This window comes from Fundulus heteroclitus, unplaced genomic scaffold (genome assembly GCF_011125445.2).
Source record: "Fundulus heteroclitus isolate FHET01 unplaced genomic scaffold, MU-UCD_Fhet_4.1 scaffold_344, whole genome shotgun sequence".
In the NCBI taxonomy this organism is placed as follows: Eukaryota; Metazoa; Chordata; class Actinopteri; order Cyprinodontiformes; family Fundulidae; genus Fundulus; species Fundulus heteroclitus.
The window spans coordinates 59,398-87,125 of record NW_023396754.1 but is presented as its reverse complement, the minus strand read 5'-3'; the positions used below and the strand labels follow the sequence as shown (position 1 = coordinate 87,125).

Sequence of the window (27,728 nt, the reverse complement as noted above, 5' to 3'; positions counted from 1 at the left end):
GTCCAGTAGGTTAGACTATTGTTTTTAAACTTGTACCATCTACTGTCGGGACTCAGGAGTAGGTATTCATTTACTTTAACCGCTTTGAGCAGAAAAGGTAATAATACTCTTTAAAAACAAACAAAATAATTAATTCACAAATGTGAAGGACACAAGACAATTAATGATATTAATTATAATGAATTAATATATTTCCATAATATTCAGGGGTTAAAGCAAAAATAATCAATTTGACTGAACATTTTTCTAGTCAGCCCATATATTCCTGGGCCGTGGACGTCATGCCACCTAATAGCCTCATTTGCTTATTGTGCAAAGTCCTCTTTAAACAAATCTGGTAGTTCCATTGACAATTCCTGTATCTCTCCCACCTTTCAGCTTCAGAGCCTTGGCACCATCCTGGACAGCCCTCTCCATAATCTTCTTCACTTTCCACATCCATAACATCATCTGGTTAACTTTCATATTTACAGCATCAAGCAAGTTCTTCCTTCGCACTTTTGCCAAACTGGTCCACAGTCCACTCACCTTTCCACTTTACAATTTCAAAACCCTTCCCTCCTTGTCCCCCGGAAAACCCTCCATAAACTGCAGCTAATTCAAAAGACAGCAGCTTGCATCATTACAACATCTTCTTCACACCTGTACATTAACTCCACTGTCACATTCAATATAAATCAATCCTATGATCATACAAGGCCAACAACAGCCATGGACAAAGAGGGACACAAAACCAACACAACACAGATTGCACATTACAATAATCAGTCTCTGCTTTGCCCGTTATTGCTCACCAATTAATTATCACAACTCATGAGTTTATAAAAGGCATTAACTTTTTTTTAAGTTTATAAAAACGGTTATATTTTAGACGAGTGACATGTCCAGGTGTCCCCACCTCTCGCTCATTGACTGCTGGAGATGGTCACCAGCTCCTCCACGACCCTGTGTTACGTCAAGCCGCGTTTTCCAATCAGATATGGCATGACGTAACACCTGTACGGAAAAGCAGGTATAGAAAATCCATGGATGGGAGGTTCCATTTTTAAAAAGTTTAATAAAATTGCTTAAAGTTTAAAAGAAAAAAACGTAACTTGCTTTCAAAGAACATTAAAACGTTATTAAACTTCTGATAAGTTATATATTGTTTAAGGTAATCTTGGCTGGTTTAGCTTGTCTTTCTGGCAGGTGTTTTGGGTTGGAGTAAAATGAGTCCATAGATCCACAGGAGTCTATTTAACATGTTTCTGGTGCGACTCGCTTTACATCGCGCTCCACTCCGTGTAAAAATAACAAATAACTACAACAACTCTGAGAATCGCCTTTCTCTGGTCTCACACAGTTAGAACCCGTTCTCCTGTCCATGTTGTAGCTGCAGTTTATTTGTTTATTTTTGATGTAGTTTCCTTAATAATCTGTATGCATCAAAATCCTTGTCATTTTATTTAACGAGTGTCCTGGTTCAGCTCATGAGGTGGAGCTGCTGCTTATTGACTGACAGCCGCTCTGACTGCAGCTCTGCCTTCTTTGTTACAGAAAAGCATGTCATGCTAAATTAGCCGAGCTAGAGCATTACTCTTTCAGTTTTAAATAAAACATAACAGTGAATCACGAGGAGGTCCCTGGTTAGTCTCTGCGTTTATCAGCTAAATTGCTGGAAGCCAGTGAATAAACGCTGACAGGCGACATGGCCACAGGTGGAAATAATTCATTAATTAGCTGCAGGAGCAGCAACAGACACACTTACCAAGGGAAGTTGTTGTCAGCTGTTCTATCCGCTGAACTTTCTGACCTGCTGGTTCACATAAATCCAAAGAAAATCTTTGACCATCGCTACTTTAATTCATAGCATCTGTGGTTAGTTTGAGATGTTCTTCCAAAAGTTAAAATGATTAAACACCGATAAAACTCAGATGGGAGACCTCCGTGTTGCAAAGACCCGCCCTACTCTCTTTCTGATTGGCTAATGTCTGTCTATCTATCTATCTATCTATCTATCTATCTATCTATCTATCTATCTATCTATCTATCTATCTATCTATCAGTTATCTGCTGACATGCATCCCCATTTCACCCTGAAGGTTGCAAATGGACAACGGGCAAGTAACTTGGGTCCCATGGTCAAAAAAGCTGTTGAAACCAGTGATTGGCAACAAGTGCAAGGGACTCCTCTCATGGAGTACAGCCCCAAGTACAACACTTACAATCTCATTTATGAGGCAAAGGTACATCTAAATTTGGAGAAGGTGAAGAAGAGCAGAACACACGGGAGAGAGAACACAGATTCTGAGATGGCACTGCAACTTCTGAAATCTGTTCCAGACACAGTTTGGTCCAAGTGACATTTTGATGCTGGACTGTGCTCTGGTGTTTCCCCTATTTTCTTCCAAGTGAGCATTGCTGATATTGTGAGCCAGCAGCAGTACCCACTTTCACCTGAAAAAGTTGAAGGTTGGACAGGTGCTGTTTCCTGCAATACATGGATGATATCATTATTGCAGGCCCCACTGAGGAGGAGGTCATTCAGCTAAGTGCAGAGTTCCTCATCTTGTTAGATTCCACAGGTTTCAAGGTCTCGAAAGATAAGCTTCAACTCTGCCGCCCCAGAGTTTTTTTTCTTGGCAGAATTATTACAGCTGCTGGTGTGGGGATAACAGAGAGTCACAAGCAGAGCATTCTCACACATCTTAAACCACACACGGTACGAGAGATGGTGTGTTTTTTGGGCATGACGAACTACAGCAAAAACTATGTGCCTGACTACACTGCGCTTGTAGCTCCCATGCAAAAACTTCTCACAGCTACAGGTCACGACCATTTGGCAGCGCCATTACTTTGGACGGATGAGGCAGAACAGGCGTTCATTCTTCTGAAGCAACATCTGAATGAAGCTTCAGAGTAGGCATCCCACTGATTTAACAAATATGTTTAAGCTGGATGTGAAGGAGGAAAATGGATTTGTTTCCTCAGTTTTATGGCAACCTGGTTAGATGGGGAGGAGAGTTTTGTGTTATTACAGCACACCTTGGAGGCCAAATTCATACCATCTCTTGCCTCGGCTCAATTGGCCGAGACAATTGCTGTAACGCGCGCCTGTGAACTGCAAAAAGTTAAAAGATCAAACATTTACACTGATTTGGCCTATGCGGTTAAGACGGTGCATGTCAACTTGAAACATTGGTTACAAAACCTGAACTGGTGAGCATTATTAAATGCATTGCTCACCAGACTGGCGCTTCTAAAATTGTTCTGAGAAACGATGCTGCTGATGCAGCTGCAAAGGCAGTGGCTGGTTTTAGGAAAGCTGTAAAAGCCACAGCACAGCTGATTCAGTCCCTCATAGCTGCGTAGGAAACAGGACTGATGGAGATCGTTGACATGCAAAAAACTGCTGAACCTCAGGAGAAACAGGCAGGAATTGAGAAGGGAGCAACACAGAACAAAGAAACTGGTGAGTGGATTTTACGTAATGGGAGACTTGTGGCCTCCTCAGCGCTTTTGTTACTACTTTGTGAGGAAGCACATCTAGGGGCCACCAATCCAGTCACAAGGTCATTGGACTGATAGAATCCTGGATCCTGGATGAATCATGACGTCTACATGTGTAATTTCCAGTATGGTTCTCCTACTGGAAGAGGTATATGGTATCCCGGGTGGATAGATGTAGGCTGGAATACTGGCCCGACGGGATATACAGCGCAACAATCAGGTTATTTGAAACAAATTCAGGAACAGAACATTGGATTGGCGAGGGGGCAACTGACCACGATTTTAGTTTCTGGAACAAACAAGGCGTTAATCCATTTCTACTTAGTGTGACAGACCTTCGGAAAAATGTGTACTACTGTGGTAAACATTATCTCAATAACTGTCAGAAGAGAGGGGATAAAGGTTTTTACCTTGTCCTGGGAGTTGATGCCTCGGGCATAGATGCCAAGGGGCTTATACGTTTTAACTTGTTGGATTTGCCTAAATCTAATGCTAAATCTGTGAAGCCTGAACAGGCGGGTCTGGTACAGGCTTTTGACAACCAAATGCTTGTCTGGTGAGTCATAAGGAAGTGAAAAAAAAGTTTGTCTCACGTGACCACGTTCAACAGAGACTGGCAGCTGGGACCACTTAGGTTTCCTTTTCATGTCAGTTAGGAGAAAGTCTAGTTAATGTTTTCTGCTTGGAGTAAAGGGACCTTTCTTGTTTAACATCAACATCCAGACTGAAGGAACTATGTCATGATGGGCATACGGGAGGAGGGTAAACTTTTTTTATGTGTTAGCGCATTCCTTAACTTTCTTTAGTCTGCAGTTGGGCTGTCAGAAAAACTGAGTATGGAAGACCGCTTTGCAGCTGGGCGGGCTGTCGACGAGGCAACATCACAGCAAAGTAAGATCAAAGCTTGATTTTCTTACAAAAGCCACATAGATTAACACACTGGCTTTGAGAAAAAGCCAGCTTGCTTCAAAAACACATTTATTTGGAGCAGAAAAGCTAAAAACAAGTTTCAAATAATTAAAAACAATACCCGGTGACTTGACGAGATTAGTTCAGAATGTTATTCAGTTACATTTTAACGAAAGCTGGCAAAGACGGAAAGAATAAACAGTATCAGTTGACAGAAACCTGCATTCTCTATCTAGACAGTGAAAACATGAGAAAACCTGAGTAGCGAGGCAATAAACCAAAAGTTTGCAGTAGTTAATATCCTCTTCAGGATTACTGCATAGCCGTAAATTATTTCAGCAACAACAAGAAGAAAACACCTGACTTCAGGACCGAGTTGAAACAGCTGAACACCTATCTAACTTTGAAATTATAACATATTTGTCAGGGTTGATGTGGTTGTGGCAGGACTGAAATAAAGACTATAGAGCTAAGGAGCTGTCGCAAATTTGTCAATATTAGGAACTTCTACTTTAATACTTTAGGTGGTTTTATATCTGGGTCTTTTATATTTTTACTTGAGTCAAATTTTTGAGTTGATACTTCTACAGAAGTATTTATGAATCCTAGTGTCTATACTTGTACTTGAGTAGTATATGTGAATACTTTTGACACCTCTGAAGTTCTCATGCCCGAACATCTAGACCACTGCTAGACACACAAGCATTGTTGTGATTACACAACCAAAACACAATTTTAATATTTTGCAACAATATATTAAAATGCACTGAAATTCAAATTGTAAGTTGATCCTGGAATATAAAAGCCACAATGAGATAGTGAAAACAGGGGAGTAAAACAAGCTAAAAAAGTCTGACACAGTGAATAATGGTCTCCTCCCATGACATAAAGAGAAAGAATGTGTCTTCATAGAAGTGTTATCTGTTTTCCAGCGTGTATACTTTGAGGATGCCTTGAGCTGTTTCATTAAGAACTCCACACAGCCTATATCTAATTAGACTAGCTTTATCTATTAGCAAAAGATTGCACAAATTAAACAAGCCATAACAATAGGTTCCTGCCAAACCCTTGCAGACTTCCTTACCTATAAGAATAAGCAGAAATATGTATAATAACACAAAAGGCAGGCATTTTAAAGGTCAAGTTTAAATACTGTATTATAACAAAGTTTGCTTTTTTAAGGTAATTTTTATTGCTATATTTCAGCTGTGGAACAAAATGGAATAAAACCAAGCTAAGATGTCTGTTCTCTTTCAGATCAAAATAAGACAGAAGGCACGGTCATCTCCGCCCACCATGGAAGCATCATCAATGCAAACCATTTTAATAATGTACACGCAAATAATATTACTTTTAACACAAGCTGTACACATGGTAAATATTTAAAGATATTTACAAATAATTTAATATTAATAATACAGATTGGATTTGTTTAGTACTTAGGACTGTGTATATCCACTTAAAACCTATTAAAAAGAAACTCATGTTTGTAAATTTCTGTTTCAGTTCCAGCCCAGACAGACCAAGCTAATGTTGTCACTCCCAAACTGGAAGGTAATATGTATCTCTGAGATGTGTCTGATACAATATTCATTTTAATACTATAACGTATATTTGCCTTATTTGGATTTCAGTGCCTTATAATTAAGAAGTAATTAACCATTAATTAAGCTGTCTATAAATCGATATGATGCAAATTATTTTCTTTTCCCATTGTAAAATCAGTTAATATGCATTCCAGAAGACCAGTAGTTTAATCTATTTCTTAGCACAGCAATTTGTTTCTACAACAGATAAGAGCATGTCTTCAAAAGCTTATGAAAAACATAACCTGGAGCCAAATACTTGATTAAAAGCGTGCTGTTATTGATAATGAAATTAATCTATATTTACAAATAATAAGTAATGAACACAACAGACAAACATTTTCTATTGGTTTAGAACATGAAGGGCTATGGCTAGATGAATAAAATAATGCCTTGCAATTCTTGTTCAATTGATACAAGCTCTGAGAGTTCTTACTTTTTTAGACCCCTGTCTGGAAAAATTGTGAGTATCTAAACTGATATCTAGTTGTCTCTCAGAGGAATGGGGACCGGAGAGCAGGAGGAAATGATGGGTACAGTCCCATCCCAGTTGAATTTGTCCTTGACTCTGACCATGGCCAATGACAAAAATAATCCCTCCTGTCTCAAACACATCAGTCGTCCCCACGTCCAGGGGTCACACTGTGGCACCTCACCTCCGGCAGTAAAATACCGGATAACACCACAGAGGGACAACCATGGTTTAACACTGTGGGGATTTTAGTGCCGAAAACTATCACATCATTGAGATTCTTTTGGCTGTTATACTGTATAAAAGTATCAAATAAACACATAGGTAGAGCTAAAGAGGAGGCCTTCAATCCTTGGAGCTCACTACCAATGATAAATAATTAAAAAATACCATTAGAGAGATGCAATCAGATGGTCAGCTATTATAAGGGTTTAATTAATGTAATGTCTATAAAGGTTTTTCCATTATTTACAGAGAAATGTGTTAATTGCTTGCCAGTTTTTATTGAAATGAATCTGAAAACCGAATTGCATTTCTGAAATTGAAACTGTTTTATAATATTTTATTATTTTTTAAAATATGCTTCTCTCATTTTCAATAATAAATAATATAATATGCCAGTGATATGAATAATTATAGGCTTAATTGCATGAATTAGTTAATCTAATAATCCATAGTACCTAAAAAATAATGTTCTTTCAAACTTAATTACAAGAATCCTTCCAGCTTTTGCAATTACATTTTTTTGTTTGTATAGCAGAAAATGTGAGCCTCTATTTTTGTTTCTTTTTTTTGTTGTTGTTTTTTTCTAGTCTTTTATTTTACTTTGGGTCTGTAAAATTGGCCTTCACTGGTATGTTTGGTTTGGCAGAACTAGTTTCAAAAATGGTATTTCCACATAGAAAATATTTCAAGATAACATAAAATTTGATTTCTGGTTTTAATCCTGCAGAGAACATCCAACGTTGTCAAGATGAATTAAAAGGCTACCTTCGGTCAAGAACAGAGACTCTGTTTCCAGGAATGGCAGAAGAATCCTCGAACCTTTCTTTAAACAAAACCTATACAGAGCTGTACATCACAGAGGGAGGCAGTGGTGAAGTCAACAGGGAACATGAGATCATTGAGCTGGAGTGCACAAGGTGTACAAACGAAGAAAAAAAAATCCATCTCAATGATATTTTCAACGCTTTACCAAATGAAAAGTATCTCCAAAAAAGAGTTCTGACTAAAGGAATCGCTGGTATTGGAAAAACCGTGGCTGTTCAGAAATTCACTCTGGACTGGGCAGATGGAAAAGCAAACCATTTGTTTCATTTTGTATTTCCCTTCACATTTAGAGATCTAAACTTGATAAATGAGAAAAGTGTCAGTCTTATTGATTTAATATGTGACTATTTTGAAGAGGTCCAGGACTTGAAAGATTCAGTATACAAGCAATCTAATCTTTTGTTCATCTTTGATGGCCTGGATGAAAGCAAATATCCTCTGAACTTTGAGAATAACGCGATGTGTCGCAGTGTTACAAAGACTACAACAGTTGACGTCATACTCACAAACTTATTCAAAGGCACACTGCTGCCAAAAGCTTCGGTCTGGATCACAACTCGACCAGCTGCAGCCAATAAGATTCCTCCAAATTGCATTAACATAGTGACAGAGGTACGAGGCTTTAATGACGAGCAAAAGGAGGAATACTTTCGAAAGAATATCGGTGACAAGAATGTTGCTCAAAGGATCTTAGATCATCTTCTGTCGAAACCTTTGAGAAGTCTTTACATCATGTGCCACATTCCTATTTTTTGTTGGATTTCAGCCACTGCACTTCAGAGCCTTCTGTCAAATCAGGATCAAAATGAACTCCCCAAAACTCTAACAGAAATGTATATGCACTTCCTGATCAAACAGACAGAGTTGAAAAAACAAAAAGATTACCACGGAGGTGATCCGGACAAAGATATGGTCATGAAATTGGGAAAACTGGCATTTGAACAGCTGGAAAAGGGGAACATAATCTTCCATGAAGAAGACTTGAAAGAATGCAACATTGACCTGAAACAAGCTGCTGTTTATTCCGGTGTTTGCACACAGATCATAAGAAAAGAAAGTGGTCTTCACAAAAAGGTTGTTTACTCTTTTATACATTTAAGTGTCCAGGAGTTTCTTGCAGCTCTGTATGTACACAAGACCTTCGTAGAGCATGGGGAAAATCTTCTCAGCAAAAAAACTGTGAAAGTGGTGTCTGTGGGAGGAGAAAGTCCGGTCATTTTTCTACATAAAAGTGCAGTGGATAAAGCTTTGGACAGTGATTATGGACAATGGGACTTGTTCTTACGGTTCCTGCTGGGTCTGTCTCAAGATAAAAACCAGGAGCTTCTTAGGAAAGTCTTCGGAGCAAAAGACAGACTTCCACAGAGCCGCGAGGAGACAATCATCTACATTCACCGTAAAATAGAGAAGATGTCATATACCAACCAGGGCATTAATCTATTCCACTGTTTAAATGAGTTGGGAGACCAATCTCTTGTGGAGCAAGTCCAAAGGTTCTACAAGTTGGGGGATGTCAGTAAGATTTTACCGGCCCACTGGTCGGCTCTGGCTTTCGTGCTACTTGTTTCCAATGATGACTTGTCTGTTTTTGATCTGAAAAAGTATCATGGATCTGATGCAGTTCTAGAGAGGCTGCTACCAGTGCTCAAAGCATCAAGGACAGCTTTGTAAGTAATAAACACTCACGTTAAGGACAAACCTTTTTCATTTAGTGCACAGGAATTGTGTTTGCAAAATGCTTACCTTCATTTTCTTGCCCAACTTAGGTTAAGTGAGTGTAACCTCACTGACAGGTGCTGCAGTAACATTTCTTCAGCTCTCACCATGAAGTCTGGTGGCCTGGAAGTGCTGGATTTAAGCGGAAATCGTCTGAAAGACTATGGAGTAGAACTGCTGGCTGAGAGCCTAAAGAGTCCCAACTGCAAACTTAAAGGACTCCGGTAAAATATTTTGGTCCTTTCATATTTGTGAATTCATAGATTTGCAGTTTGAATGTGGTGATTTGTAAATATGGTTTATTGGACAAATTCAGAATGGTACTTAGATATTAGCAACAAAGAAGTTTGTGATCGTGAATAAACCGAACTCTACACACTGGAGCCACATTAACCCAGACGCACTCAGTAAAAATCATTCATTCATATACCGATACGCAGATCAGTAGGAAACCTGGAGTTAAGTTCCTTGCCTTGGGGCACAGCGACATGTAACATGAGGAAGCTGGAATCTAACCCACAACTTTTGTATTGCAAGGGAAGCACTCCATTTCAAGAACTCCTAAGAAGTTATTGGACAAACCAAAAGATTTTCCCTCTCATTATTGAAAAAGTTGCACCAAATTTTCTACATGTAATTGTTGTACTTAAATGTAAATAAATTGGCTATTCAAAATATATATAATCTTTTGAGCGATACCTGTCTCATGTCCTATCAGAATCAAACTTCTTGGTCAAACGAAAATCATTTTAAATCTCTGGCGGTGTTATAAATCATTTGGGGCTCAACTGTGCATGAATGAAAGTTAAAACAGCTTATAGCTGGTGTCATCACTACGAAGCTGGACATAAATCTGTGGCCCTGAGCTGAATGAAAGTTACAAAAGCCAAACTGTTATAAAAAAAGATTAAAACACAATAAAGCAGATGCATAACAGAGTAAAAGATCTGGATTATATATTCCCAGATTGTACTGAATTTGTTACTCTAACTCTGAATACAAAGGGTGATTTGTTTAAGATCTGGAACGTTTTAAATATAAGCACTCCATCTACAGGTTGCTCAAGTGTGAGCTGCCAAAAATGACAAAGGCTCCTTGATAGGTCTCAAAACATTTTCAGAAATATGCTGAGCGAGAGTCCAGTTTCCTTAGAGCCTGTTTGCTTTTGGAAAAAAACAACAATTATCTTTCTGTTGCACCAAACACATTTTCTGTTGCTTATTTTGCATGTCAGCTCAATAGGGAGCAGTGTTGTGCATAGTGTAAGCACTGTATGAACATTTTGTTTTACCTGGTTAATGAAGCTAAATATGGACCCAAGGCATTAGATTCAAATAAATTATTTTTTGTGTTATGTTTTTTTAATGAATCAGGCCTGCCGTAATATCATTGTCAAAGTTTTTAGTTATCAACATAAGAAAATGCTTCTTTTTTTTTCACAACAAGCTTTGCAAAGGAAGGGGGCATACGGAGGAGTTCATCCAGCGCTCTATTCTTGAAAGAAATGCCCCTGGTCATATGTTTAACATAACTTAATGGTTTAAAGTACAGAAGTTATTCATCTGATTCACATTACTGGTACAGAGATTATCTTTTATTGTCATTGTATTTTAAAGCAGTAAATATTTGCCTCAAAAGATTATTAGGCTGTAAAGATTACCGCACCCTGTTGGTATTCCTCCCAGACAGTCTTTTTTTAATAATGACTTCTTTAGTAAGAAATTACTCTTGAGACAGAAACTGAACTTTACCACAATGAATCTAAACAAGCCAGAAAAATGGTACAGCTCAGTACTGGGCTCTCAGATTGATCACGATGCAAGAAAAAGTAAAATGAGGAAAAGAGAGCCCTGAATGACGGTTACATCAGCCTAAATATAGATCAGCAAGGACAAACCCCTGGTGGAGAGGTCCATCCCACTCATGTAGTCTATAGTAGGCATGTCACTGTCAGACTGAAATAGCAAAGACTTTAAGGTACATATATATGCTACCCCGAGATAACTTTCCATTTGTTTATGTGTGCCACATCTGTTTCCCAGTACCTGCTTTCAGCAGCCCCAGCATCTGTAGTCTCATAACTGGGAACCAATCTTTGTTCCTAATGTTACTGTTTTTATCTGAACCTTGTCACTTTTCTTCTGTGATCCAGATTAAAACAGTGTGGCATGACAACAGAAGGATGTCAGCATTTGGCCAGATGTATAACTTCCAATCCATCTCATCTGAGGGAGCTGGATCTCAGCCATAACACATTTGATGATGAGGGAATGAAGCTTCTTTCTGATGTTCTCAAGACATGCTGTTTGGACACTCTGAGGTATGCTGGTGAAAATTCTCTGTCATCCAGGTCATGGTCATTCCAAAAAAATAAAGTAAAAAACAAAACAACTGGACTTGTTTTACATAGTTTAAAGACGTTTCACTTCCTATCAAGGAAGCTTTCTCCATTCAAAAAGTCTGGAGTAATGTGGAGTATCAAGCTTTTTATGTTGTGCAGTAGTATAATGCTTGATACTCCATATTACTTCAGACTTTTTGAATTGAGAAAGCTTCCTGGATAGGTGAATAAACCGAACTCTACACACTGGAGCCACATTAACCCAGGCGCACTCAGTAAAAATCATGCATTCATATACCGATAGACAGATCAGTAGGAAACCTGGAGTTAAGTTCCTTGCCATGGGGCACAGCGACATGGGACACGAGGATGCTGGAATCTAACCCACAACTTTTGTATTGCAAGGCAATATAAAAGTTTTTTTTATTAATGACTTATTTAGTAAGAAATTACTCTTGAGACAGAAACTGAACTTTATCACAATGAATCTAAACAGGCCAGAAAAATGGTACATCTCAGTACTGGGCTCTCAGATTGATCACGATGCAGGATAAAGTTAAATGAGGAAAAGAAAACCCTGAATGACGGTTACATCAGCCTAAATATAGATCTGTAAGGACAAACCCCTGGTGGAGAGGTCCATCCCACCCATGTAGTCTATAGTCGGCATGTCACTGTCAGACTGAAAAAGCAAAGATTTTAAGGTACATGTACATGCTACCCCGAGATAACTTTCCATTTGTTTATGTGTGCCACATCTGTTTCCCAGTACCTGCTTTCAGCAACTCCAGCATCTGTAATCTCATAACTGGGAACCAATCTTTGTTTCTAATGTTACTGTTTTTATCTGAACCTTGACACTTTTCTTCTGTGATCCAGATTAAAACAGTGCGGCATAACAACAGAAGGATGTCAGCATTTGGCCAGATGTATAGCTTCCAATCCATCTTATCTGAGAGAGCTGGATCTCAGCAAAAACAAATTTCATGATGAGGGAATGAAGCTTCTTTCTGGTGTTCTCAGGAAATGCTATTTGGAAACACTGAGGTAAAACATTTACCAGATTTAATAAATACTAATCTTAGATCAGATCTGTTTGCCATGTGGATGGTGCAAAAGAGTTCACGATTTGGAACATTTTGTGTAAATGACTTTTTGATTAGGTGGGAATTTCCATCGGGTCATGATGAAACAAGATAATTTCTCTACAGGGTGTCTGAGTGCGGTCTTAAGGCAAAAGGATGCACAGACCTGGCATCCGCTCTTTACTCCAATCCATCGTACCTAAAGAACTTGGATCTGAGCAGGAACAGCTTCGATAGAACATCGGTGGATCAGCTTTCTGACTTCCTGAAGCACCCTGACTGCCAGCTGCAACGATTGTGGTAAGCTTTGACTAAAAAGTAAGAAATGTCTTAACTTCAATCAAGTTTAAATATCTTACAAGGACATTTAAAAGATTGGTCAAAACAACCAATTGCAGGATTGTGTAGTGGCTGCTTTGCAGTAAATATCAAGATTTAAGTGTAAGACACTTTTTGTTTCAGTCCCAATAGTTTCCCTGATTCATCATCAGGTTGAGCTAAGCTGTTGTTTATACCCTGTTCACTCTGGCATGCAATGTGAATAAAATGTGCCTTTTTTGAGCAGAATCAAAATATTTTGATTAGTCATTCTTTTTCCTTCTTCTTCCCACTGGTACCCTTTATGTGTGCTTCATTCATTGACTCCTTACTGGTTCTTGATTCTGTGGCCTCTGGGCCATCCAGATGTACTAATTACGTCTGCATGGAAAATCATGGAAGCATTTGTTGTAAAGTTATACCCTTCCACTTGGTAAAACAATCCTTCTGGGTTTAAAACAGTAACCAAACATGTAATTTTGTTCAAAGGCTGTCTGAAACCAACTTACAAAGAGAAGGTGCAGCTGTTCTGGTCTCAGCTCTGAACCCGATTCACCTGAAGGAATTAGACCTGGGAGCCAATCAAATAGGTGATGCTGGGGTGCAGGAAATTTCTGCACTGCTACAGAGCCCACACAGCAAAATTGAAGCCCTGAGGTAGGAATATCTTTAAACTGTGCTTGCTACCAGTTAGAGGTTTGCACTCACCTTCATCATTCAATGGCTTTTCCTTATTTTTTATGATTTTGTAAAGACATAGACTTAGACTTAGAGACTTAGACTTAGACAGCTTTATTTGTCATTTTGTATACACAGAGTGCGTACAGAACGAAATTTCGTTGCACACAGCTTGTAAAATAGCAGAAGAATTGAGTTTACAGTATGAGGTGCAGCAGTGATTTAAAGGTAAGCAATTTAAATGTAGACAATGCAAGAGATGTCACAGTGTACAGCTGAGTATTTTTAAAACCATTTCTATGTGCAGAAATTGATTGTGCAAGGGCATTAGTGCAAGAATACAGCTTGTAATTTACCGTAGATTTAAAATACAGTATAAGGTGCAGCACTGATTTAAAAGTAAAACAATTGAAGTGTAAACAATGCAGGAGAAAGTCACATAGTACAGATGAATATATAAAAAAACATCTGTACTGTGTCATGATTTGTCTTTGGATGAACCCGGACACAGCACGCACACACAGAGCTTGTTCTTGAAGTGAGTTTTATTGTACAGAATGATGGGTGAAATGACGAGAGGAACCGGAGTCTTTATGGACGGAGGTGAAGGGTGCGGAAGCTGGCTAGCAGGAGGAGCACGGGGAGACTGACCCGGAGGAGACTCGGGAGCGGAGGACTTGAGAGCGTTGAGCTGAGTTGCTGGACTGGAGAACGTTGAACTGAGTTGCTGGACTGGAGAACGTTGAGCTGATTTGCTGGACTGGAGAACGTGGAGACGAGGGCAGGTTCAACTAAACTGATGAAAAACTAGATAACTACAGCTAAAAATAGGAACACGAGCAAAACAGGAACTCTAAGGTGAAAACTAAAATTCAGAACCAAAATTCGAAAGCCCAAAGGGAAACCTAGAACACTTGAACCAAACTGAAAATAAACCCAAAGCAAAACAGAAACTCAAATACTTTTAAAGAAAACGGAAAAAACCTCCTAAATATTTCCGAAACACAAAATTCCTAGATAAACCAAACTAAGGCTAAACCTATATAAATTATCAGAAAGCTGAACAACTAACCAACTTAAGAACTCTAAAGGAACACTAGAAAACTGTAAAACCAAAGAATGCTAAGTAACTCAAAACCTCGGGACCAAAATAACTCAAAAACAACAACTGAAACTAGAGAACTGGATGTCTAACTAAAAAAAAAACGAGAATCTGGAAAAATAAAGCTGAACTAGGTAACTAAGATCTAAGGTGGGAACTTGAGACACGCAGACAGGAACTTGAGCACGCAGACGGGAAGTTGGGCACGCAGACAGGAACTGAGGCGGGGCAAATCCTACCAGCTTCCGCACCTAGGCTCTGTGCGTGTTCGGGTTCATCCTTTGGCCGGCCCGTAATTGTCATGATTTGTCTTTGGATGAACCCGGACACAGCACGCACACACAGAGCTTGTTCTTGAAGTGAGTTTTATTGTACAGAATGATGGGTGAAATGACGAGAGGAACCGGAGTCTTTATGGACGGAGGTGAAGGGTGTGGAAGCTGGCTAGCAGGAGGAGCACGGGGGGACTGACCCGGAGGAGACTCGGGAGCGGAGGACTTGAGAGCGTTGAGCTGAGTTGCTGGACTGGAGAACGTTGAACTGAGTTGCTGGACTGGAGAACGTTGAGCTGATTTGCTGGACTGGAGAACGTTGAGCTGATTTGCTGGACTGGAGAACGTGGAACTGAGTTGCTGGACTGGAGAACGTTGAACTGAGTTGCTGGACTGGAGAACGTTGAACTGAGTTGCTGGACTGGAGAACGTTGAGCTGATTTGCTGGACTGGAGAACATTGAGGCTGCTGTAGATCTCACCGTGCAGCCGAGAGGATTCTTGGAGGTGCAGATAGGCGCGGGCGCAGGAACTCTGGCAACCAGACGTGGGAAAATCTCTGGTTGCTGAAGATTTCACCGTGCAGCCGAGAGGATTCTTGGAGGTGCGGGCGCAGGAACTCTGGCAACCAGACGTGGGAAAATCTCTGGACAGAGGCGCAACAGAGGATGAAAACAGGCTGAGACTGAACGGGAGTGAACACTACGGGCCGGCAACGAGAGCAGAAAGAGGTATGTTTAAATAGGGGTGGAACCAGGTGGAAGCAGTAGCGAGTTGATTGCAGCCTGCCAGGTGAAACCCATCAGGCTGCGCAGTAACGAGAGAGAGAGGGAGAGAGGCTCAGCATGCAGCCCTCACGCTGCATCCTGACATACTGTATGTACAGAATTTAAAACTAAGAGTTCGGCAGCATTTGTACTGCTAGATGGAGATGCAATGGTGCGAAATGTGCAATATACGAATGTTGTGCAGAGTTATGGGTTATAGTTCAGCAGTTCAGCAGCAGTTCAACAGTCTGATGGCAGCAGGGAAAAAAGCTTTTGCAGAACCTGGTGGACCTGCAGCGGATGCTGCGGAACCTCTTCCCAGAGGGCAACAGGTTCAGCAACATGGTGGGGGTGTGAGGGGTCCCCGATGATGTTTCGGGTTCGGGACACGCAGCACTGAGATGTCTTTTATGGAGAGAAGAGGAGCCCCGATGATCCATTCTGCTGTCCTCACCACTCTCCTCACATTCTTCCAGTTGGAGGCACTGCAGCCTCCACACCACACAGAGACACAGCTGGTTAGAATGCTCTCTATGGTGCCTCTGTAGAAGGTCGTGAGGATGGGCGGGGGCAGGTGGACTCTCCTCATCCTCCTCAGGAAGTATAATCGCCTCTGTGCCCTCTTCACCAGTGACGTGGTGTTCACAGACCAGCTGAGGTTGTCCGTGATGTGCACCCCCAGGAACTTGGTGCTGCTGACCACCTCCACAGCTGAGCTGTTGATGAGCAGTGGAGCGTGGTGAGGCTGGTTCTTCCTGAAGTCGACGATGAGCTCCTTCGTCTTCTCCACGTTCAGGGTCAGGCTGTTTTCTCTGCACCAGCCCATCAGCTGCTCCACCTCCTCTCTGTAGTCCTGGTCGTTGTTGTCTCTAATCAGGCCCACCACCATTGTGTCATCAGCAAACTTGCTGATGACACAACAAACTTCCGATGTGATTGGTGGTGAACCTGGGAGCGCAGTCGTGTGTCATCAGAGTGAACAGCAGGGGGCTCAGGACGCAGCCCTGAGGGGAGCCCGTGCTGAGGGTAATGACATTAGAGGTGTTCTGTCGGACCCGGACCGACTGGGGTCTGTTGGTGAGGAAGTCTAGCAGCCAGTTTCGAAGGGGTGTGCTGAAGCCCAGATGTTCCAGTTTTCCCACCAGATGCTGTGGGATGATGGTGTTAAATGCCGAACTGAAGTCCAGGAACAAAATCTGCACGTGCGTGTTCTTCTCCTCCAGGTGTGCCAGGCTTAGGTGAAGAGCAGAGGAGATGGTGTCCTCAGTGGAGCGGTTCCGTCGTTAGGCAAACTGGAACGGGTCGAATGTTTGGGGGAGACTGGAGACCATGTGTTCTTTCACCAGCTTTTTGAAGCACTTCATAATGATGGGAGTCAGTGCAACAGGCCGGTAGTCATTCAAACAGGTGACTTGAGGTTTCTTCAGCACCGGAATGATGGAGGCAGACTTGAAGCATGCTGGCACTGTGGCTTGGTCCAGCGAGGTGTTAAAAATGTCTGTGAGGACACCAGCCAGCTGACCTGCACACTCCTTGAGCACCCGCCCAGGTATGTTGTCGGGACCTGGGGCCTTCTGCGGGTTGACTCTCCTCAAAGTCTTCCACACATCGGCAGTGTCAAGGCGGAGGACCTCCTCTTCCTGATGGGGAACAGCTTTCTCTGCTGGATTTCTGTTTAGTGCCTCAAACCTCCAAAAGAAGTTATTTAGTCCATTAAGGAAGTCAGCATCAACTTCACCCACCGGGGGGGTGGGGGGGGGGGGGGGGGGGCGTGTTGTATTCAGTGATCGCCCGTATGCCTTTCCACATGTGTTGCTGGCGTCATGGAAAAGCTCCTGTATTTTCTGACTATGGTTCCGCTTTGCTAACCTGATGGCATGGTTCAAGTTGGCTCTTGATGACAAGTGCTTCCTTGTCACCAAAATTGAAGGCTGAGTTCCGAGCTTTTAGCGCTTGACGAATCTCCTCATTGATCCAAGGTCGTTGACTTGCTCGGGTGATGATGGTCTTTGTGGTCCTGATGTCCTCAATGCATTTGTTGATGTAGGCTGACACAGTCATGCCGTACTCAACAATGTCAATCTTGTCCTTATAAGTTGTTGCAGCTTTGAACATGTCCCAGTCAGAGTACTCAAAACTGTCCTAGAGCACCTCCATTGCTCCTTAATTCCACACCCTCACCTGCCTCGCTACAGGTTTAGCTCTGATCAGCAGGGGCCTGTATGCAGGAGTTAGCATAACAGATAGATGGTCTGAAGAGCCCAAGTGGGTGCGGGGGGCTGCCTTGAATGCGCCTTTAATATTTGTATAAACTGCATCTAGAGTGTTCTTTCCCCGTCTGTCCTCAATGTCCCCCGAGGGAGGCGGGGGACATTGAGTCTGAATGGACCATGTTCCGCGCCTCTATTGTTGAGGCGGCTAGTCGGAACTGTGGCCGCAAGGTTGTCGGTGCATGTCGCGGCGGCAACCCTCGAACCCGCTGGTGGACACCAGCGGTGAGGGAAGCCGTCAAGCTGAAGAAGGAGTCCTACTGGGCTTTTTTGGCCTGTGGAACTCCGGAAGCAGCTGATGTGTACCGGCAGTCGAAGCGGCAGGCGGCTCGGCTGGTCGCCGAGGCAAAAACTTGGGCGTGGGAAGAGTTCGGAGAGACCATGGAGAAAGACTTCCGTACGGCTTCGAAGCGATTCTGGTCCACTATCCGGCGTCTCAGGAGGGGGAAGCAGTGCAGTACCAACACTGTTTACAGTGGGGGTGGTGTGCTGCTGACCTCGACTTGGGACATCGTGTTTCGGTGGGCGGAATACTTCGAAGACCTCCTTAATCCCACCAACACGTCTTCCATTGCCGAAGCAGAGCCTGATGACTCTGGGTCGGGTTCTCCCATCTCTGGTGCTGAGGTTGCCGAGGTTGTTAAAAAGCTCCTCGGTCGCAAGGCCCTGGGGGTGGATGAGATTCGCCCTGAGTACCTTAAGGCTCTGGATGTTGTGGGGCTGTGTTGGTTAACGCGGCTCTGCAACATTGCTTGGACATCGGGGGCAGTTCCCCTGGATTGGCAGACTGGGGTGGTGGTTCCCCTATTTAAAAAGGGGGACCCGAGGGTGTGTTCCAACTACAGAGGGATCACACTCTTAAGCCTCCCTGGTAAGGTCTATTCAGGGGTTCTGGAAAGGAGGGTCCGTCGGATAGTCGAATCTCAGATTCAGGAAGAGAAGTGTGGTTTTCGTCCTGGCCGTGGAACACTGGACCAGCTCTACACCCTCAGCAGGATTCTGGAGGGGGCATGGGAGTTTGCCCAACCAGTCTACATGTGCTTTGTGGATCTGGAGAAGGCATTCGACCGTGTCCCCCGAGGGATCCTGTGGGGGGTATCCAGGAGTATGGAGTACCAGGCCCTTTAATAAGGGCTGTCAGGTCTCTGTACGACCGCTGTCTGGTCTGGTCTGCATTGCCGGCTGTAAGTCGGACTCGTTTCCGGTGAGAGTTGGACTCCGCCAAGGTTGCCCTTTGTCACCGATTCTGTTCATAACTTTTATGGACAGAATTTCTAGGCGCAGCCAAGGTGTTGAGGGGATCCGTTTTGGTGGCCTTAGGATTGTGTCTCTGCTATTCGCGGATGACGTGGTCCTATTGGCTTCATCATGGCGTGATCTACAGCTCTCACTGGAACGGTTCGCAGCCGAGTGCGAAGCGGCCGGGATGAAAATCAGTGCCTCCAAATCCGAGACCATGATCTTGAACCGGAAAAGGGTAGAGTGCCTTCTCCGGGTTGGGGAGGATGTGCTGCCCCTAGTGGAGGAGTTCAAGTATCTTGGGGTCTTGTTCACGAATGAGGGGAAGATGGAGCGGGAGACAGGCGGATTGGTGCAGCGTCTGCTGTGAAGCGGGCGCTGTACCGATCCGTTGTGGTGAAGAGATAGCTGAGCCAAAAGGCGAAGCTCTCGATTTACCGGTCGATCTACGTTCCTACCCTCATCTATGGTCACGAGCTTTGGGTCGTGACCGAAAGAACGAGATCCCGGATACAAGCGGCTGAAATGAGATAGGGTGAGGAGCTCAGACATCCGGGGAGGACTCAGAGTAGAGCCGCTGCTCCTCCACGTCGAGAGGAGCCAGTTGAGGTGGCTCGGGCATCTGGTCAGGATGCCTCCTGGACGCCTCCCTGGTGAGGTGTTCCGGGCACGTCCCACCGGGAGGAGGCCCAGGGGAAGACCCAGGACACGCTGGAGGGACTATGTCTCCCGGCTGGCCTGGGAACGCCTTGGGATTCCTCCTGAGGAGCTGGCCCAAGTGGCTGGGGAGAGGGATGTCTGGGCCTCCCTACTGAAGCTGCTGCCCCCGCGACCCGACCCCGGATAAGCGGAAGAAGACGGACAGACGGACGGACGGAGTTTTCATATTTACCTGGCTGAAATCTCTAGCAATGATGAAAATGCCCTCCGTATGTGTAGATTGCAGCTCGGAGATAGTCTTATACAGAGCACTCAAGACCTCTTTTAGCGCTCGGAGGTACATACACTGCTGTTATAATAACCACAGTGAACTTTCTAGGAAGATAAAAAGGTCTGCAGCTAATAATCAGGGTCTCGATGTCCGGAGAGCAAAAACTTTTGATTATTCTAGCATTTTTTCACCAGTTGTTATTGGTGTAAACGCAGAGACTGCCTCCACGGGTCTTACCACAGAGCTCTGTGCTCCTGTCGGCGCGGAAGGTGGCTAGTCCCTCCAGGCTAACGGCTTGGTCTGGGATTGTTGAGTTGAGCCATGTCTCGGTCTGAATCAGAGCGCAGCATTCTCTTAACTCCTTCTTTGCAGAAAGTTCGAGTTATAAATGGTCTATTTTTTTGTCCAGTGAGCGGACATTGGAAAGCCAGATGGACGGGAGCGGCGATCTGAATGGGTTAGCCTTTAGCTTGGCTGCTGCTCCACCCCGGCAACCGCGCTTCTTCGTTCGGCTACACCGCCTTCGTTTTGCTCTCCACCGGCGTGAGCTGCACGTCGAGACCGCCGCTTCACAGGCCTCCGGGGCTGTACTCCGCAAAATCCCGCAGTCACGTAAACAGTCGAGCAGTAGTTAAAAGTCCAAAACCACCACATGACCGTAACTCTAACAGGCGCTCGCGGTTTAGTACTGATCGGCTGGGTAGATGAGAGATTTCTAGCGAGTTTGGCGGCATTTTTTGTGAAAAATGTCGAGAGTTGGTCGGAGCTGTTCGCAGCCGCTGCCTCACCGGGCGCCACCGGAAGTAGATACATATATACTTTTCAGTCATCCAAACTATGACTCAAAAGTATATATGTGTTAAACACAAAATTGAGAAATAACTCAAACATCTTGTATATCTGAGCTTTTTTAAAAAAAATACCCATCCTTTGTTTTGATGACTACTTTGATCACTCTTGGCCTTTTCTCAACGACCTTCATGAGGTCAGTCACCTGAAATGGTTTTCTAACTGTCGTTAAGAGACAGAGATCCCAGTGGAAGTATAACACAAATAAAGACAAACCATTGAATGAGAAGGTGATCCCAAAGTTTTGACTGGTACTGTCCATCAGAGCATTAATGTAGCTCTGGAATATGTTCTTGAAACAATATCAGCACAAATTTAGATTCAGGATATCAGAGAGGCTTTGAAAAGACACACATTTTCATAACCTGCTCAGCCAGTCAGCTCTGGAAAGAGAAATTTAAAAAGATGTAGGCAGTTAAATAAATAATTCATGACACAAAGGTGTGGATTATAGTTGGTAAGGCACCATCAGGTGCCCCTTTTTTCTATCAGTTTTTACAGTTCAGTTCCACAGGTTTGAGCAACCAGAAGTTAAAACTTTTCTTATCCACAGACTTGCAGATTGTTGCTTTGAGGATAAAGGCTGTGCTGCGTTGTTGTCATCTCTATTGACAAACCCGGCCCATTTAAGAGTCCTGGATCTGGAATGGAACTACTTTAAAGAAGAAAGTGTTGAAAAACTCTCAGCGCTCTTGGAAAACCACAGCTGTCAACTAGAAACACTAAAGTGCGTACCATGTGCCACACACCTGTCACACGCTTCATTTCCTGTTGTTTTCTCTGTGATCAAGATAAAAACCTAACACAATATTTCACCCAAGTCATAATTTATGGTGTAAATACTGCTGAAGACTGAATTGTTAATTCACTGAGGTACTAGCAAATTGGTTCTCAACCAATTTTACCACAGATAACTTGTATTTTAGCAACTGTGCCATATTGCAAACTACAGTAATTAAATAATTCATGACACAAAGGTGTGCATTATAGTCGGTAAGGCACCATCAGGTGCCCCTTTTTTTCTGTCAGTTTTTACAGTTCAGTTCCGAATGTTTGAGCAACCTAAAGTTAAAACTTTTCTTGTCCACAGACTTGCAGCTTGTCGCTTTAAAGATGAAGGCTCTGCTGCGTTGTTGTCATCTCTATTGACAAACCCGGCCCATTTAAGAGTCCTGGATCTGGAAAGAAACATCATTAAAGAAGAAAGTGTTGAAAAACTCTCAGCATTCTTGGAAAACCACAGCTGTCAACTAGAGATACTAAAGTGCGTACCATGTGCAACACACCTGTCACATGCTTCATTTCCTGTTGTTTTCTCTGTGATACAATATTTCACCCAAGTCATAATTTATGGTGTTAATTCTGCTGTAGAGTGAATTGTTAATTCACTTAAGTACTAGCAAACTGGTTCTCAACCAATTTTACCACAGATAACTTGTATTTTCACAACTTAAACCGGCCATATTGCAAACTGTCAAAGCAACCTTTAGCAACAGTTTTGTTCAACAAAACAAGTTAGTGCTAAATGTGTGGATGCTTTTTTACAATTTATGCTGCTTATATATTATCAATTAGCTTTACTGTTCTGAAATAATAAACAAATATTATAATTCTTGTGTAGAAATGTTTTAGTTTAGACAGGTCAAAAGGCTTCATTATCCAGTTCCCTGAATCACTGCTGCCTTTTCAGTGAGAGCTGCTACATAAAAAACAATCCTAATAATAACAATTTAAATCTTTCCCTGCAGCCTGAGCTGCTGCTTTACAACACCAGATGGATGCAAGCCTCTGATTTTGGCTTTTAGCCGCTGCTCTTTCCTCCGAGAGCTCAACCTCTCGTACAACCCCATCACCAGCGAGAGCCTGAAGCTGGTGTGTGATTGGTTAAGCAAAGCCGAATGTAAACTAGAGGTACTGAGGTGAGACCAAATGCAATAATTTATGCCCTTTTACAGCAGGGCTACAGTAGATTTGAGATGAGTGTTTATTGGTTGTCGAAGTGTTTTGTGCAGAACAACAACAAATAATGATTTTGTCTGATGGTTACCTTTTAACTTCATTAACATTTCATTGGTTACAAAATTCAGAAAAAGCAAGTGAAAATCATGAAGAAATTACAACTTTGATTATCAGTTTGAATTTCAGTTTTGAGGCCTTAGAAAAATATTTAAATGAAGAACCTGAATTTCTTTTGATGAGCTCATTCATGTTGTCGGTCAAGGGTGGTAAATGTGGATTAATTTATGAAGTGACAGGTAAATTTGATCAAACAACAATAGTGGAAGATTAATTTGGAGAACAGCTTCAATTTCCTCATCAGAGCTTTGCTCACTAGAGAAGAAGCACTGAACATTGTGCTGTTATTCCTAGAATAAAGCAGTTGGCAAAGCCACCAAACATTTGCTGTGCCGCTCACTTTCCATACACCTGATCTGCTATTTTTATACCCCATTTTGAGACACCTCATGTACTCTTCAGAAATTAAAAAAACTAACAAAAATAACCAATGATTTAAAGTAATGTGATATAACATATTAATATCTACATTAAAGTAATATGTTTTTTTTGATGCCCCAAAACATTATAGTTGGTGTCACTTTGCATTTTATCTCTTTTAGCTTTAATTTTATGATCCATGTGCTTAATTGGATTAATTATAGTGATCATTTGTTAGGAGAAATTCTCAGATTATGTATAATGTAATTTATTAGTACATTATCTTTATAGACTTTGTATTACACCCTATTTTGATTGGTTGTGATATTGAACAAATTTATCCACAGGTTGTCCCATGTGGAGGAGAGCACCTGTGAGCTGCTGGCTGTAGCTCTGAGGTCAAACCCTTCACACCTGAAAGAGCTGGAGCTGATCAAAAGTCATCCAGGAGAATCGGGTCTGAAGATGCTGACTGATTTACAGAACAACAATTTCAAACTGATTCTGACAGACTGAATGTAGAACAGACCACCTCAGTGACACTGACAGAAACACTGACGATATCAGGGTTGTTTTTAAATGTATGCCTGCTTGAGCATTACGCGCCTTTATTCGCCTTTTTACAGAATGTCTTTCAGTTTGTTCATCAACTAAATATAATCTTCAGGAATCCTCAGACTTCAGAAAGTCTTTAAACTGAATATCTGTGACATTTTCTTTACATTTGCAGGTTTTTTGACATGTTAACTTTTTGACAATCTCAAGTCAACATGAATATATTTTTGCCCACTTAACAATCATGTGTTAGCAGAGTTTCAAGTCCGTTCAATACCTCTGTGATGACATTATGATGTTTGCATATTTGGGTTCAGCCCGGAGGAACCTGAAAGCTGTAGTGGTATCTGATCCAGAAGGCGTGGTCCCTGCCCATCTACGTGGCTTGGTCACGAGAGAATTTGTTGGACTGAAAATGAAACTGAACAATCTGGATAACCAGGCGACAAAGAGAGGCAGAAAAAAGGCAGCAGTGATGTAGCTTTTCTTTGCCAAGCCTGCGCAGCTGCACAGTGAGACATGTGAGTTTCTCTGTTTGGGTGTGACTTCCTGTTTTTACAGGGCAGGACTGGTAGCTGCTGCTTCACCGTTGCAGCCCACATCCACTTTTTGGGAGAGTGTGCTTAAGGAGCGGCAGGACCTGATATGCGTATGGCTTCACTGGCCTAACAGCTGTTATTGTTCTTAACTACTGCGACTTGTCCTCATGGCCTTGATTGGAGGGAGCCATGTTTGCGACTGTCTCTGTGTCTCTGGTGGTGGAGTGGGGGGATTATAAGACTGCAACATTGATTGATGGTACAATTAACACATAAAGGGATGCTCGAGACTGTGATTCATAAATGTAAGGTTGTATATTCGTATGTGGCCCAATCATTAAAACAGTGCTGTGTTCAAAGGGTTAATCCTGTTATAAACACTACTTTAATTAAAATAATCATGTAATATAATCTAGATTTAATGTGTTTTAATTACTGGATGCAGTCTGATTTTAAGCTGCCCGGCCAACTGGCTTTTGGTGTTATATTGCACAGGAACAATAACCGTACTTTTCAATCAGCATTATTGATTTTATTTGGCAGTTTGCACACAAGATGGCAGTATAGTGTCAGAAGCAATGGGTGTGGTCACCTTGTATTTAGAAAGAGATAGCGGTTAAATAAAACATTATTTTTATTAGGTAAAAGTCAAACAGCTGCATGTTTAGAATGTAAAGACATAAAAAGTGTAGAACATATATTGTTACAATTCAGGAAATGTAAGGATGAGAGGATTAGGCTAAATCAAAAGACAAAACAGGCAGGAAGAAACTGGGCCATTGGATGTTTATTCAGAGCAACAGGAGAGGGGGTGAGGAAAACACAGAAAGCTGTGCCATTTTTTTAGGGGTATATTATAGGACTGAAGAAGAATAGAGGTTTGATTATTGACACCCAGAAAACCTGATTGCTTTTGTTTTTGCTTCATTTTGTTTCCTAGGGAATTAGCAACCACAGAGATGATTTTGACATCTCTGTTGTCTTATGTAAATTATTAAGAGAAATGTGAATGTATTTGATTAATTTTATAGATTGTGTGTATAAATGTGTATTATATTAGATGGATTTAGAAACTAACATTAAAATCTTAATGAAACTATCAAGTGGGATGTGAATTCTACTGCATTGTGCCTATAAATGTGTGATACATCAAGATGGATTTTAAGAATTTACATTTGAAATATTAAATAAATATAAGAGTAATATATTTTATTGAGATTAGTACATGTCTTTGCTGAAGCAAGGGCTAATTTATGTAACCTTGTTTAAGGTTATTAAGCTATAACTCATCATCCAACCAAAGGGGAAAAAAAACACAAAATGAGTTTTCCAGCCTCCTCTGTTGGGTGCCATGCCTAGTCAACTTTTAGGTATAGAGAAAATAACTTGACACTAGGTGTTACTTTGTTTTAAAAAGTTAATCAACAGACTCCATACCTTGCAAATTTCTTTGTTTTTTGTACATACATTCAACAGGTGTAACAATATCACCAACATAGATTATAAAACTGCCAGAAAACCATTTTTTCAGAGGGACATGAACAACCTTAGTAATTTAATGGCTGTATCACAAACATTGGTTTGCAGCATCAACAAATATTTCCATAATTCTGCAGAGCATCAACATATATCTATCCATGTCTACACCTCCCTAAACCTCGCAGGCTTTCTGCCGTCAATCCTCAGCAGTTAATGAGCATTGTGCACCTAATATCTGTTGCCAGTCCATCATAGGGCAACAAACATGCAGGAAACACAATCGCGCATGTACACAATCACATCTAAGGTCAATTCAAACAAATACCCTGACATGCCTTTTTTTCTTGTGTGGTGTGGAGGAAGCCGAAGGAGATGATGAAAACCCATCAATGGACATGGAGGGCATCAAACTCCAGACAAAAAGGAATTTGAACGTTGTTTCTTCTAAGGCAAGAATGCTAATACATGCACCGCTATGCTGCCCAAGGGAAAGCATAATAAACTCCCATTCAATTCAATTTTATTTATATAGTGTCAATTCACAACACATGTCATGTCAAGGCACTTTACAAAGTCAAATTCTATCAAATTAGACAGATTGGTCGAAAAGTTTCCTGTCTGAGGAAACCCAGCAGAGTGCATCTAGTCTTGACAAGCAGCATTCACTCCTCCTGAAAGAGCGTAGAGCCAGTGGACAGTCGTCTGCATTGTTGATGGCTTTGCAGCACCATTTTGGGCCTACGCACCAAACCCGTTTTGTGATAAACACACCAAAACAACACAATCCACAAAGCAGAACATGCTTTTTACAGCAACATGCTGCAGGATGCTTTTTATTTCAGTAAATAGGGGGTGGGGGTGAGGTATAATGGGAAGATAGATGAGTACAGAACAATCCCAAAAGAAGACCTGTTTGAGGGTGTAAAATATTTAAGATTGGGTCAGAGATTTACTTTCCCACTAGACAAAGCATACTGGTTACAATGGCCTAGTCAAAGTTCATATCTAAATCTAATCAAGAATCTGTGGCAAGACCTGAAAACTCCTGTTTGGAGACATTCACAAACCAGTCTGACTGAACTGGAACAAGTCTTATTCTGTATGTTGCAAAGCAAGTTCAATAAAAGTCAAGTCCCTCAAACAAGTTCCATATATTCATCCATCCGGCATCCGCTTATCCGCACAGGGTCAAACAACCATGCATGCAGGCACACAATCACACCTAAGGGTAATTTAGAGACTCCACCAAGTTAACATATATGTAAAATGTATTATTGCAACAACAACAAAAAATACTCCAGCCAACATATTAAAATACTTCACAATGCCGAACAAGTCAAAGGAGACCCTAACATAAACCTTAGTGATTGACCACAGCAATCCCTCACAGCAAAGTTAACATGCAGGCCCTCTCAGTTAACACAGCAAATGTTGGAACTCCAAATGAATTACACCAACAGGGTCAGATCTCGCAGACATAAGGGGTCATGGCTATAAATTGCAGTTGGTGTAAATTAGGGAGGTGGACATGACAGAAAAAGAGACTCCCCTCACAAGACACACTCCCAGGTGTTCTGGTCTTTAAGGCCTGGAGGACTGACAAAAACAATATTTTACCTCATCTGAAAAAGGACAGCAGGAAACAG

The 27,728-nt window shown here is 41.9% G+C and overlaps 1 protein-coding gene across 2 annotated transcripts; it reads left to right on the top strand.

Annotated features, from left to right (window-relative positions):
- The first annotated feature begins 3,981 nt into the window (after positions 1-3,981).
- On the top strand, positions 3,982-25,702 carry LOC118559740 (NACHT, LRR and PYD domains-containing protein 12-like). Of its 2 annotated transcripts, XM_036130346.1 has the most exons (12): positions 3,982-4,380; positions 5,656-5,772; positions 5,905-5,952; positions 7,409-9,173; positions 9,273-9,446; positions 12,443-12,610; positions 12,775-12,948; positions 13,456-13,623; positions 21,627-21,800; positions 22,164-22,337; positions 22,822-22,992; positions 23,857-25,702. In XM_036130346.1, exons 1-12 carry the CDS (start codon positions 4,326-4,328, stop codon positions 24,023-24,025), a joined length of 3,357 nt encoding a protein of 1,118 aa, XP_035986239.1. In that variant the 5' UTR covers positions 3,982-4,325; the 3' UTR covers positions 24,026-25,702. The 2 variants fall into 2 exon arrangements, with proteins under 2 accessions (XP_035986239.1, XP_035986238.1); XM_036130345.1 differs by lacking the exons at positions 3,982-4,380; positions 5,656-5,772 and adding an exon at positions 11,375-11,542 and having other exon boundaries at positions 5,885-5,952.
- The last annotated feature ends 2,026 nt before the right edge of the window (positions 25,703-27,728 follow it).